General features: G+C 34.4%; 4 protein-coding genes across 7 annotated transcripts in view; 3 read left to right on the forward strand and 1 right to left on the reverse strand.

Annotated features, from left to right (window-relative positions):
* The window catches only part of mbo (Nuclear pore complex protein Nup88), a 136,098-nt gene that overhangs the window by 105,397 nt on the left and 16,971 nt on the right, over positions 1 to 13,730 (forward strand). The gene's annotated exons all lie outside the window — the stretch shown is intronic.
* On the reverse strand, positions 2,140 to 4,672 carry LOC145318387 (uncharacterized). The gene is made up of 4 exons (XM_080159681.1): positions 4,161 to 4,672; positions 3,797 to 3,887; positions 2,835 to 2,969; positions 2,140 to 2,453 (listed from the first exon to the last, which is right to left on the reverse strand). Exons 2-4 carry the CDS (start codon positions 3,858 to 3,860, stop codon positions 2,185 to 2,187), a joined length of 468 nt encoding a protein of 155 aa, XP_080015807.1. The 5' UTR covers positions 3,861 to 3,887; positions 4,161 to 4,672; the 3' UTR covers positions 2,140 to 2,184.
* On the forward strand, positions 4,883 to 7,834 carry LOC145317848 (uncharacterized). Its single transcript, XM_080159121.1, has 3 exons — positions 4,883 to 6,399; positions 6,663 to 6,746; positions 7,264 to 7,834. Exons 1-3 carry the CDS (start codon positions 6,173 to 6,175, stop codon positions 7,376 to 7,378), a joined length of 426 nt encoding a protein of 141 aa, XP_080015247.1. The 5' UTR covers positions 4,883 to 6,172; the 3' UTR covers positions 7,379 to 7,834.
* Positions 7,645 to 13,434, forward strand: LOC145317847 (uncharacterized). The gene is made up of 14 exons (XM_080159120.1): positions 7,645 to 7,708; positions 7,790 to 8,184; positions 8,406 to 8,491; positions 8,659 to 8,864; positions 9,408 to 9,618; positions 9,804 to 9,966; positions 10,183 to 10,236; positions 10,372 to 10,430; positions 10,513 to 10,638; positions 10,851 to 11,169; positions 11,296 to 11,435; positions 11,554 to 11,782; positions 12,008 to 12,559; positions 12,656 to 13,434. The coding sequence occupies exons 2-14, from the start codon at positions 7,845 to 7,847 to the stop codon at positions 13,276 to 13,278; spliced, it is 3,108 nt and encodes a 1,035-aa protein (XP_080015246.1). The 5' UTR covers positions 7,645 to 7,708; positions 7,790 to 7,844; the 3' UTR covers positions 13,279 to 13,434.

Consider the following 13,730-nt stretch of genomic DNA (forward strand, 5'->3'; position numbering starts at 1 on the left):
CTAAGGATCTCGCTAACCACTGAACCTATATGGTTCTCCTTTACAGTACAGCTTCGTATAGGTCCTTAGATGGTTTTATTTGTGTACTTATTTTAACTTTGAATTGAAGACATAAATTTAAAATTATCAATAGCTATAGTATTAACTTTAACAAACAAAAACATTTAAAGTGCCACTAGAGGCCTCTAGGGGCGTAGCCGCTAGTAAACTTATAAAGAAGTAAGCTCTGTTTGTCTGTAGCTAAGGATCTCGCTAACCACTGAACCTATATGGTTCTCCTTTACAGTACAGCTTCGTATAGGTCCTTAGATGGTTTTATTTGTGTACTTATTTTAACTTTGAATTGAAGACATAAATTTAAAATTATCAATAGCTATAGTATTAACTTTAACAAACAAAAACATTTAAAGTGCCACTAGAGGCCTCTAGGGGCGTAGCCGCTAGTAAACTTATAAAGAAGTAAGCTCTGTTTGTCTGTAGCTAAGGATCTCGCTAACCACTGAACCTATATGGTTCTCCTTTACAGTACAGCTTCGTATAGGTCCTTAGATGGTTTTAGGCTATTTTTCTGCCCTTTCATATCCCTTCGAATATAGAGCCTCTAAATGCTAGGGGCGCAGCCGTTTGTATCCAAGGAAGAGACTCGAGAGACGTTTGATATAGTTATTTGATATACTTAGGTAGGTAGGTAGGTAGGTTCGAATATAGAGCCTCTAAATGCTAGGGGCGCAGCCGTTTGTATCCAAGGAAGGAAGAGAGACGTTTGATATAGTTATTTGATAAAACTTAGGTAGGTTAGGTAAGCGTTCCACGTATTTAAAATTATCAATAGCATCGAGACTCGAGACTCGAGAGACGTTTGATATAGTTATTTGATATACTTAGGTAGGTAGGTAGGTAGGTTCGAATATAGAGCCTCTAAATGCTAGGGGCGCAGCCGTTTGTATCCAAGGAAGGAAGAGAGACGTTTGATATAGTTATTTGATAAAACTTAGGTAGGTTAGGTAAGCGTTCCACGTATTTAAAATTATCAATAGATAGCTATTTCTTGCATCGTTAACGAATAAAAGCTAACTATCTCGGACGAAAAATCAACATGTTTAAAATGGACGTACGGACATTCTGGTAATGATTATAGAGTTGCTACGCTTTCTAAATCGGACGGACTGACCATAAGAATGAATAAAAAAGTGTATTATTTCGAGTTTCTTATCACATTTATTTTTATCACGAATATGAATATGAAATGAAATGAATGAATTTATGAAATACAAAATGAAAATGAAACAATGAAATTGAAAAACGAAAAAAAAACAGACAGACAGACAGACATATTTACATTTAGAAATATAAAGTAGATTTGCTACTAAAAAATGAAACAATGAAATTGAAAAAAAAATTAAATGAAAATATTAAAACTAAAGAAAAGGGGTAGTTTCACGAAATGCATTTGAACTTAATTTAGTGAACCGCATATTTTATCCTGGTTAAATGGGTAAACTACATTTATATGGCATATATTTGAAATGAATTCAATTTTCTACCACGTAGTTTTTAAAATATCAAGACCTTAAAATTGTCTTTTTTGTGATATATGCAATTTAAAAAGACGATTTTCAAGTCTTGACATTTTAAAAACTATGTGGTAGAAAATTGAAATTTTTTCAAATATATGCCATATAAATGTAGTTTAACCATTTAACCAGGATAAAATATGCGGTTCACTAAATTAAGTTTAAATGCATTTCGTGAAACTACCCCTTTAAAAAATCTGCAAATTTAGTAAATAAAGTATTATAAATATATCAAAAATAGTATATACAAAATTTGAAAATATCCCCCCCACCAATAAAAATAACCGCGGGCGCTCGGCCCCCTAGCCATATAACCTAACCTAGCCTAACCTAATCCAGTCATTTAGTCGGGGGGGGGGGGGGGGGGATAATTGGAATTCTAGTAAATAAAGTAAATATATCAAAAATAGTATATACAAAATACAAAATAGATTTTTACAATTTTTATCCCCCCCCCCCCCCCCCACCAATAAAAATAACCGCGGGCGCTCGGCCCCCTAGCCATATAACCTAACCTAGCCTAACCTAATCCAGTCATTTAGTCGGGGGGGGGGGGGGGGGGGATAACAACACAAAATAACAATAAATTAACAGTAAATATCAACAATAATCAATAGAATTGAAATTGATTATTGTTGATATTTACTGTGGCGTGCGCACCTATTGTCAAATTGAAAATAGGTTGCACACGTTGAGGTTGACGTTCTTGCTGTGGCGGGGGTGGGGGAGGTGGATTGTTGTCGGGAAGGGGCTCTGGAGGGTCGTCCTGCTGTTGAGGGTGGTCCGGCTCTTGAGGATGGTCCGGTTGTGGTGGTTGATGGGGAACATTGACATTATTGTTGTTCCCCATGTTCCCCATCTGTTGGATAACCTGTTGACCTTAATAAATTAAATCAAAATTAAAATTAAAATCTCTCAGGAGGGTGGTCGATAGATCGATGTACATCCCCAGTGATTTTCCCTTCTGTAGATTACAATTAGTTCCATAAAAGCCAAAAAAAATACATTTTAATTAAAGATCCAGCTTAGATTTTTTGACGCATTTTTTGGAGCTTCTCTTTTATGGATGTTTTCATCCTTGTTTTATAATAATCATGTAAGCAATTCTGTATGATATTTACTATTAATTTAAAATAAATGGTTATTTTTTCCAAACCATAAAATATCTCAACGCAATTAATTAATTAAATTAATTCCAAAAGGTGAATTTATTATTTTAGAGTAAGGTTACTGGACAAACGTATTATATATAATACCTACCTAATTGTCTTGCAGCATTACGGCGTCGTTGTCGTCGAACTCGACGCTGGTCATCAGGCTGGGGTGCAATAGCAGCCACAACCGGATCATCTCGGAGGGGGGCCTCAACAGGAACAGGAAGAGGAACAGCGACACCTTAATAAATTATAAATGTATAGAGTCGAAGCAAAATTTTAAGTAAATTTGTTGGAAAACTGCTTCATACAGGATAATGTTTATGGTCATACTTACATTTCTAGGACTTAATTATAGAGTTGCTTCGCTTATAATATTATTCTTTGTTGTCCAAGGAATCAATATACCAAAAACCAGATCAAACGGATAATTAGATCACATAAAATTTTGTTGTTATAAAAGTAGAAAAATCAACATGTTTAAAAGGGACGTACGGACATTCTGGTAATGCTTATAGAGTTGCTTCGCTTTCTAAATCGTACGTAACTACATCATGCAAAGTTTGAAATCGATAGGACAATTCTAACATGCCTAAATTAACGAATAAAAGCTAACTATCTCGGACGAAAAATCAACATGTTTAAAATGGACGTACGGACATTCTGGTAATGATTATAGAGTTGCTACGCTTTCTAAATCGGACGGACCGACCATAATTATAGAAAAGCTTCGCTTTTAAAAAGGTAAAAAGGAGAACCCGATCGGTTCATCGGTTAGCGAGATCCTTTAGTATAAGGATTATTTATTCATTATATTACACTTTGTGGAATAAGTTATAACTATAAAAACAAGGATGACAACATCCATAAAAGCGAAGCTCTGAAAAGGTAGGACAAACGGACATTAACACTTGTATAATGTCATGTTTATAATTGTTTATGGTTATGGTTATGGATTTACGGACATTCTGGTAATGATTATAGAGTTGCTTCGCTTTCTAAATCGTACGTAACTACATCATAATAAATAAATAACTAAAAATAAATAGAATTCAATATATATTATACCTTGACGTCGTTCAAGTATTCGCTGGCTCCTTCGTTTCGTGCTGCTGGGTACTCTAGATTTCATTATTCGTTGATCGTTCGGATATTTATACTGAAATAATAATTTAATAATTAGTATTTTATTTTTCATAATGCAAATGCAGATATAATTAATTTCAATTTCAATTCAATTTCATCAAAACGTTCACAATATACGTATAAAAACACTGCAAAATCAAATATTAAAAAATAATTAAGTTTATAAGTTTATTTTATGCGTATATAAAAACTAATTACGCATTAAAACAAAGAGAAAGGCGGTCAAAAGGTAGAGAAAGCCATTAAAATAAAGGGGTTGTATGCAAAAATGTAATTTCCTCATTACCTTCCGATAAGCCGCTGAAATTTATTTTGCCTTTTCTCGGCAGTTTTCGGCGGTTGCGCCGCCGTTTCTTCTCCCCTTAGTATCCAAGTAACTTGAAGTTGGCTGGCCCATCTCTCGTTCGTCGCCAACCTACTATTTAACTTTAAATTACAAATTTGTAAAATGTAAATTATCTTTATAAACCAACCTAATGCCGTAAAATCAATCTTCGAATAAACCAACCTAATGCCGTAAAATCAATCTTCGATATTTATTATTTAGAAAATGTTAAGATTTTTAATTTGTTAATACTAATAGTCTAATAGCATGAAAAAATTTTATCTTTACATACCCTTTAAAATAAGTGGCATCCGAGAGGTCAATATCCAAACATATATGGGTGGGGGAAAAGGGTTTTACATGTAAGTAACAGTTAACACCTTTATAGTCCCCCCCCCCCCAAAATAAAGGGAAGGGCAATGGGCTGTTTATTTTACTCTAGTCTCCCCCCCCTCCCCTTTTAAGGAGGGTTGCTATATGAAAAGAAAGGGTTGAACTTGATTTTGAATATAACCCCCCCCCCCCCAAAAAAAAATACAAAGAATAATCCCTTTATTTATTTAAATTTTCCTTTATAAAAATTTTCCATAATATATATATGACGACACCTTTATTATACATAGAATATATGAAAAGAAAGGGTTGAACTTGATTTTGAATATAACCCCCCCCCCCCCCAAAAAAAATACAAAGAATAATCCCTTTATTTATTTAAATTTTCCTTTATAAAAATTTTCCATAATATATATATGACGACACCTTTATTATAACCCCCCTTTATTTATTTAAATTTTCCTTTATAAAAATTTTCCACTAATGCTGGGTGACGGGAGAGAGTTTTTTTTTAACTTTTAAGAAAGGTTTATATATATGACACCTTTATAAATTATAACCTTATATTATAATGGCCGATAAATTGATGTACACTCCCAATGATGATGCACAAAATTACCCCTTTTGTAAATAACAATTCATAGTTGAAACGTTTTTACACTCAACTTAATGAAGCAACCAAGTCCCAAAATTCCCCAAAATTGTTGAGCAAACCAAAAAGAAAACGTTGGTATAAAACTTTGTTTTTAAAAGATATGAAATGATACAGATATTCATCATATCATTATCATCAATCTATTCTATAATTGGCCAAAAAGCCTTCATAAAGTGACCTCAAAGCTGACAATGTCAATGGTAATCCTTGAATGTTATGTAACTTCCAATATGTAACTATGAAGCAATTTTGTTTGTCTACATTACCGAATACTTTTTTAATTCTATTCATCTCAAATGTAACTTTTCTTAAAAATAGGTTTCTAAAACTTGAAATATAATTTTTAACTTTTCTTACCAATGAATGATGAAACTTAAGTATAAATTGAAAAACAATTTGAAATATCCAGCCTCTAACGGCTAATTTATTTACTAAAATTTCATCGTATTAAATCCAAATTAAATCTTGTTGGTTCCCCCCCCCCCCCTCCTCCTAACCATTACGTTATGATGGGTGGAGAAAAAAAGATTACATATAATTATATTCAAATAAGAAGTGTTGAAAAAGGGGGGTGGGGCAGGTTTCAAATAATCTTTAATCTTTTAATCTTTAATCTTTTACGGAGGGTAAATTAAGTGTTAAATTACCCCTTCTGCAGATTAAGCATCAAATCCTCCCCCCTCCTCAAGGGGAAATTAGGAGAATTCTTAGTCTTACATGTCATATAAATATTTTCCAACACAGATTATAGTTATACCCCCCCCCCCCACACTTTCTTTTATGTGTGTTTATTTTATCCCTTACTATTCCAAAAAATAAAATTATGGGTGGAGTTACTGTTAAGTTGTTAACCCTTTTCTTCCCCCAATCATCCAATGTAAGCGGTAACCTGGCCATTCTCACCACCTTAGGCTTAAAGTCATAAAGTCATAATTAATATTAATCTTTTTTTTTAGTTTTAGTTCAGTTACAACATCGTTAGAGAATGGCTGAGCCTGACTCTAATAAAGTTATAGGTGACGATGATGACAGTGAGGTTGTCCAAGCTATGCCTGACTCTTCAGTTACGCGTACTCGTAGTTTGCGTGAACGTAAGACGATCCCCGATGCAAGCATACCCGATGTTTTGGATGAGGTTGACCTTGATATGTTGGAGGAAAAGGAGGGTTTGGGGTCCCCCCCCAAAAAAATAACCCCCAGTGATAACATTAGGTAATAATAATATTTTCATTTTATATTTAATAATGTTATAAAAAAACTAAAAGGGGTAGTTTCACGAAGTTTATTTATTAAGCTCAAATGCATTTCGTGAAACTACCCCTTATAAAATTAGTGGGTTTCGTCGTATTTTTACTTTTTATTTACTATTAAGCTCAAATGCATACCCCTAATAAAATTATAATAAATGGGATTATGAAAAGTAGTAACTTTTTATCTTAGGGTAGGTAAATGTTATTTATTTATTTAATTTTCAGTTGCACTCCAGGGTCGGTAATGTTGGAGGAGAAGGAGGGGTTGGGGACCCCCACAAAAAAAATAACCCCCAGTGATAACATTAGGTAATAATAATATTTTCATTTCATATTTAATAATGTTATAAAAAAACTAAAAGGGGTAGTTTCACGAAGTGCATCTACCCATGCTAAAAAAAGTATAGAAATGGGATTTTTACAGTAACTTTTTATTTATTAAGCTCAAATGCATTTCGTGAAACTACCCCTTATAAAATTAGTGGGTTTCGTCGTATTTTTACTTTTTATTTACTATTAAGCTCAAATGCATACCCCTAATAAAATTATAATAAATGGGATTATGAAAAGTATTGTATTTTTACAGTAACTTTTTATCTTAGGGTAGGTAAATGTTAAAAAAATATCCTTACTTACTTTTGGTCAGGTTAGGTTGGGTCCTCCATCCATCCTCCGGGGCGCATTCCTTCCATGTTCAGCAACTCTCGGTGCTCTACACACCAAGAGAGGCCATTTTTTTTTAGAATATAATCCCAAATTTGGTAAATTTGGTGGGTTCTAAAAAGAACCAGAGAAATTGAAAATTTATTTATTTATTTAATTTCAGTTGCACTCCAGTCACTTCAAAAATAGCTGATCCACAACGGAAGCGAATAATAAAGTTGTGTTCACCTCCAAGGGTCAAGAAAAGAAGAACAGAGTCTTCTCCACAATCGAGGTAAAAAAAACAAGTAGCCAAATAATTTTTTTTTATTTTGTCCAGAGGGCAAGGGAAAAATAATATTAATTAATAATTAAAATAATAGGCTATTTTTTTAAGGTCAAAACCTGACAGCCCAGAACCTGAAAATCCAACTTCACCCCCCAAACCTTCTCCCCAATCGAGGTAAAAAAAACAAGTAGCCAAATAATTTTTATATTTTGTCCAGAGGGCAAGGGAAAAATAATATTAATTAATAATTAAAATAATAGGCTATTTTTTTAAGGTCAAAACCTGACAGCCCAGAACCTGAAAATCCAACTTCACCCCCCAAACCTTCTCCCCAATCGAGGTAAAAAAAACAAGTAGCCAAATAATTTTTATATTTTGTCCAGAGGGCAAGGGAAAAATAATATTAATTAATTATTTTAAGGTCAAAACCAGCAAGCCCACAACCAGCTTCACAAACAACACCAGATACATCACCAATGCGCCCACTCAACGTAACGCCGCCGCCGTCTCCATCACCTACAAGTACAACAGCCACACCTAAAGCCGCAGCTGGAGACACACCTTCTTCAGCACAGTCATCCCCAGCTGGAGAAAAGCCAAAAGGGAGAGGTGGCCGTACAAGTACAACAGCCACACCTAAAGCCGCAGCCAAACCTAAAGCCGCAGCCACACCTACAACACCAGCTGGAGACACACCTTCTTCAGCACAGTCATCCCCAGCTGGAGAAAAGCCAAAAGGGAGAGGTGGCCGACAAAAAGGATCCAAGAATAAACCCAAGATGAACAGTGACAGTACGGAACATATGTTCATCAGAGGTAAGCTTAAATTAGTATAATTAATATCAATAACATAGGTAGTAACATTAAAAATTTAATTGACAGGATGTCTATTTGTCTGTACTTAAATAAAATACATTATATTATATTTATAATTAATAACCATACAATCTCAACCGTAAATACATAAATTTCTAGAATACTAGTTTGTTTTACTTTACCTATAATATATTAAATTAACTGTTCTATTGATTACCTAGACTGCGTGGGTACAGTACAAGGGGACACACACTCGCTCTATGACCGCCTTGATGGGAAGAGGATAACATATAGTAATGGTGATAAGGTACAAACATAAATACTAAAAATAATAATAAAATGTAGAGGGGGGGGGGGCAAAAGTGACACTTTTTGAAAGCAAAACTAAAAGTCAAGAAAGGAACACAACTAAAAAAAGAGTTACAGGTGTGAGATTATTAAATAAAATGTTTAATAAAATTAAAATTACTTCAGGTTTATGTCTACTTGGTTAAAGTGCTTGAAGATCATGCTTACATGATCCCCAACTACCCTGGAAAGGGTCAGAATAAGACCCCGTGGGGGCGGGGGTGCAAATACTGTAACTTCCATACCTGGGATGGCACATACCACGTGAAAGAATACCCCAAAGAGGGAAAACCATTAGAGAGATTTATACTGCAAGAAACTAACCTTCTTAGGTAATAATATTAAGTTGACATAAAATAACATGATGTATTAACGCAACGTGCCGGAGCCGTATAATTTTGATGCGGCTCCGGCTCCGGGGAGCCGTATTTGGAAATACGGCTCCCGGCTCCGGCTCCAGCTCCGGCTCCTACCTTAAAATTAATATATCAATTTTTTTCCATTATTGAATTTGATAAAATAAGATAAATAATATAAAATATTTTGCTTTTATTTGATTAAAGCTATATAAAAGTAGAAGGATGTGTGTCTATTTGTTAAGTAACAATAGTTTTTCAGTTTATTATATGGAAATAGACCGTTGCCAAATTATAATATTACTTTAAAAAATCATTTTTACCTAGTCCGGAGCCGGAGCCGTTTTTAACAAAAAATACGGCTCCGGATCCGGCTCCACAAAAAATGTTGCTGCTCCCGGCTCCAGAACACTGGTATTAAGTATTCATAAACATTGATTAAAAATATATACTGACAGACAAGGTGAATTATAGAGTAGCTTTGCTAAAAAAAATAATATTAATTGCTTACCTGTTTAGGAGGTTTAGCCGTCACTGGATCATTGACCACAGAGATGTTTACCGAGAGTATAGGAAGGGAGTGAACCTGGCCAGCTTTCAGAGGAAGTTTCAACAGGCCCAGGCAGATGCTGAAGTTATCCATGAAGTCAAAATATACGTCACTGCCCTAGAAGCGCTGCGCCACATAACAGGAAAACTGGTTAATAATGAAAGTTTCCTTCGCTTTAAGGTAAATGTATGTTTAATATTTTTGATCATATTTGCTGTTATCTAATGTCTCATACCTATATTTTTTTAAACAAAATTAATTGAAAATGATTGCTAAAATCGAAATATATCTTCATGTCAGTTAGAATAGTGTATTTTTTAAAAATAGGTTGAAAAACATACTAACTTTAAAAAATTCGCTTTAAGGATACGGATGCCAATGCCTTTGACCATATCGTCGCCAAGCAGGTCGGTTTACTTGAGAAAGGCAAGAAGCAGGATGCACCCACCAGCAAACAGCTTCATAACTGGCTGCAGGGGCAGCACAAGTATTACATGGAATCCTTCAAGAAGATTTTAGAAAATAAAGGTATTAATAACTATTAACTATTAAGTATTATAATTTATAAACTAAAACATTACTAAATAATTTCAAAATCTGAAAGAAATAACAAATAATTAATTTAAATTATCTTCACTTCCGCGGGTGTGTACATTGCCGAAATCGAAGGAAAGGTGCACACCTGCGGAAAAAATGTTAATATTTAATTATTTTAAATAATCAATATTATCTTTGTTTCCGCAGGTGTGCACCTTTCCTTCGACTTCGGCAATGTTCACCACACCGACTTCATTGCAGGTAACCTAAATAAAATAAATAAACTATTATTATTTATTAATGCAATTACAACTGCAGCAGCTACATAACCTGAATTAAATAAAGTAAAGTAAACTATTATGAATGAATAATATAAAAGAATTACTAATTTTTCAGTAACTGCAAACTATACCGATGCAGACGGTCCCAAAGAATTGTTGCTCGCCTGTGAACAGGTATAAGTTTAAAATTAATTCTTAGAAATTTAGAATGACCACAAATACCTAAATGATAATTTGATTAATTACTTATGTTTAGATGCCTAAACCCGATGCTTCCGGCCGCAGCATCTACGAATATTTCGAAGAACTGTTGAAAAGGTTTGGGCTTGAGCATTATCAACTTCTCAGCTCCACATCCGACTCGGCTGCCAACTGTGTAAAGGTAATGAAAAATTATAAATTATAATTATAAAATCATAACTATTTAATAGTTTTTTCTCGCATCGTATTTTAAATGGCTTTCCGCGGATGTAAAATGTACAATTGTAAGATAAAACCAGTTTTTTTAGATGAATATTTGAATGAATACGAGAATTAATATTATAAAACAATACCATTAGAAAGTAAATCATTAATTTATTTTTCATTCTTTAGTCCGTCAAGATACTCAATGAAGAGCACGGGAAAACCCCCACAGAGTATACAAGTTTCATGAACCATGAGGGAGTCAGTGATGATGATAGTGATAAGGAAGACACACCTGAGGCTGATAGTGAAGATGAAATCCCGTTGGATTTGTTTATAGAAGATTTAGATGAGGTTGAGGATGGTGTTGTAGAAGCCGAAGGTGAGGGTCAGGATGGAGATGAAGAAACCCTGGCAGGAACAAGACAAGGCGATGGCGGCGATGGCGGCATATCAAGTGCGATTTTCTACAGGTCCATCGCCATCAAAGATCCACAACAAAGAGAGGGTAAGTAAAGTTAAATTAAATTCATTCCCAAAAAATTCAATGAATTACATTTAATGATTTACAGGGGTAGTTTCACGAAATGCATTTAACTAAATTATATTAATTTATTAAATTATTTCTTTTCAGCAATCACAAATTTCGGGAAACTAATAGAAGAGAACATCCAAAGAACAATGAAATGTGATGAGCAGAAATGTGGACTTATAGTGGGAGGTGTTTGCCTCAACCACCAAGTGGAGTTGGCGTTGAAGCAGGCTGCCAAAGTTGTAAGTAAATTAATTAAATGATTAATAGAACCAACTAAATAACTTATACAGTAACTTAAAAAGTTAAATAATAAATTATACAAAAACGTGAAAATTAACAAATATTATATTTTTTTAGAAAGGGAAGGGGTACAACAGAACCATAATTAACCTGGCAAAGCTGGTCAGTAAAATTATGAATAACAAGAAGCTGCGTCGCATTTTGGTAGAGAGTGGACAACGTATGCTTACCAGATACGTGGAGACGAGATGGAGCTCCAGAATGAACATGATAAAGCGGTTCTTAGAGTTGTTTGACAACAAACCACTACTTCAGAAGGTGAAAAAATCCGTGCAGGATCAGAAAGGTAAACCCAAAAAAGTTAATTATAATTTAAACAACAATTTAAAACTAACAAAATTACCAATTTAAATTTCTCTCTGTCCCTTAATTAAACAAAAGAGAAAGGTAACAAATAGAAGTTTATTAAAATTTAAACTAAATAAATTATTTCTTCTCTCGTTCCCTTAATTAAAAATTAGAACTGTATATATCAATAGAATTAATTTTTAATTTTTAATTTTTATTTTAGTCAACAAGAAGTTTGACAATCTGTGGCCAACACCTGACCAGGTTCTTGCCCTCAGAGAAGTCCTGGAAGTGTTGGAGTGTGTGGATACCATGCTGACAATTCCTGCACAAGCCCATGAGGCCACAATCGTCCAGATGTTCACCATGCTGGATACGGTGTTCTTTACCCTACGGACAAGTATGCCTGGCAACTTATTCGCTAGACGTGTATTCAAGTTCCTTCACCTGAGAGTTAACAAGATTGTCCGTACTAATGCAGGATGGCAAGTCTGTCTCTACCTACACCCCCTGTCACGCAGTCATTTGGAAATGATTGCGAGTGGCACACAAAGCTTTACGGTGACACAGGATGAAGCAAAAACAATTTTACAACAAGCACCCAAAAATTGTAGGTTGTTGGGTGAACGGCTACACCGAATCTCACTGAGAGCCAACCTAAGTCCTGAAGAAAAGGCAGATGAAGAGGCCGACCTGCGTAGAGCTAATGCGGATGCCGACAATGAGGATTCCGAAGCTGACGAGTACGAATCTCCAGAAACTGCACCTCCCACAGGTAAAGATATACAATATTAATTAAAATAGATAATAATAATAACATTAGTTAAATAATTCAATTATCATTTTTATTAATTATATTTATGTATTACAGGCATGATGACACCCATCCAAAAGATGTTTTGGAACAAACAACAAGAGTTCAAAGAAATTCAGGCTCAAGCAGCAGCCAAGAAGAAAAAGAAAGAACAACGTGACAAACAGAAGGATCCCCTGGACGTCATGAAGAAACACCTGAAAGCTGGGCTGAAGGATTGGAGTAACATAGAAGAATCCAAGTTGCATGCCTTGACATACGGTTACCAACGTGAAGTCGCTAAGATAAAGGAGGAAATTGCGAAAGTCAAAAAATCTAAGTCCAAGGATTTCGATGTTGAAGAACGCCAGAAACTGTACAAACAAGGAGCAATGACCGCAACCCACAGGATGCTTACTGCCAGGTATGAACATGTTGCAGAGAAGATATGTTATCCACCTGGACTTGTCAGTTTGATGACCAACTTCAACAACTTACCTGTTTCTAATGCGAGGTGTGAGAGAATTTTCTCACACCTCAAATTAGTTTACTCATCGAGGCGGTATAACCTAGAGAAAGAAACCATCCACGCCATCATGTTCTTGAAGATGAACAAGCTAGTCCCCAAGAAGTCCCAAGCATTTTGGGATAGGCAGGTAAAAGTTACCAAGAAGACAGCAACCAAGGAACTGGAAAAGTGAAATAATTTTTGTAAATATGTTTATCATATTAATTATGTTGGAAAGAAATAAAGTAGAAGTAAAGTAAAACAAATAATTTAATGAAATAATTTTGTGTTTTTTAAATATCTGTATCATTACCATTATAAAATAAATGTTGTAATAAAACCCAAAAAACTGTTTATTGATATATTTTTTTTTTTGCAGTATTGTTATTTAATTTAACAAGGATGAATAATCAATAAGTAGCGAAGCCAAAAACATTACTCAAATCATACTTGTCTTGTGTCTTTATGCGTGGATGGTCTCTTGCTCGAGGTTCTAGAGTAAATAAGTTGGACATCAAATGAAAGTAAATACTAAATATCCAAAAATAAATTTGAATTTCAATTAAAGGGTGATGGAAAAAAATAAAAATGCGTACTTGCCGCTTCGCTTATATTATTGTACATTCAAACATCAGTAAACCAAAA

Source organism: Acartia tonsa, chromosome 4, assembly GCF_053477335.1.
Source record: "Acartia tonsa isolate MP-2025a chromosome 4, ASM5347733v1, whole genome shotgun sequence".
In the NCBI taxonomy this organism is placed as follows: Eukaryota; Metazoa; Arthropoda; class Copepoda; order Calanoida; family Acartiidae; genus Acartia; species Acartia tonsa.

Bases quoted from the DNA above. Each gene is read 5' to 3' on its own strand.
- LOC145318387 (XM_080159681.1), bottom strand. From the start codon at position 3,860: ATGAAATCTAGAGTACCCAGCAGCACGAAACGAAGGAGCCAGCGAATA. The intron at 2,970-3,796 runs GTATAATATATA...TAATTTATTAAG, and splicing joins AATACTTGAACGACGTCAAG to GTGTCGCTGTTCCTCTTCCT. The intron at 2,454-2,834 runs GTAGGTATTATA...TAATTTATTAAG, and splicing joins TAATGCTGCAAGACAATTAG to GTCAACAGGTTATCCAACAG.
- LOC145317848 (XM_080159121.1), top strand. From the start codon at position 6,173: ATGGCTGAGCCTGACTCTAATAAAGTTATAGGTGACGATGATGACAGT. The intron at 6,400-6,662 runs GTAATAATAATA...TTTAATTTTCAG, and splicing joins ACCCCCAGTGATAACATTAG to TTGCACTCCAGGGTCGGTAA. The intron at 6,747-7,263 runs GTAATAATAATA...ATTTAATTTCAG, and splicing joins ACCCCCAGTGATAACATTAG to TTGCACTCCAGTCACTTCAA.
- LOC145317847 (XM_080159120.1), top strand. From the start codon at position 7,845: ATGCGCCCACTCAACGTAACGCCGCCGCCGTCTCCATCACCTACAAGT. The intron at 8,865-9,407 runs GTAATAATATTA...TTACCTGTTTAG, and splicing joins CAAGAAACTAACCTTCTTAG to GAGGTTTAGCCGTCACTGGA. The intron at 10,237-10,371 runs GTAACCTAAATA...CTAATTTTTCAG, and splicing joins CCACACCGACTTCATTGCAG to TAACTGCAAACTATACCGAT.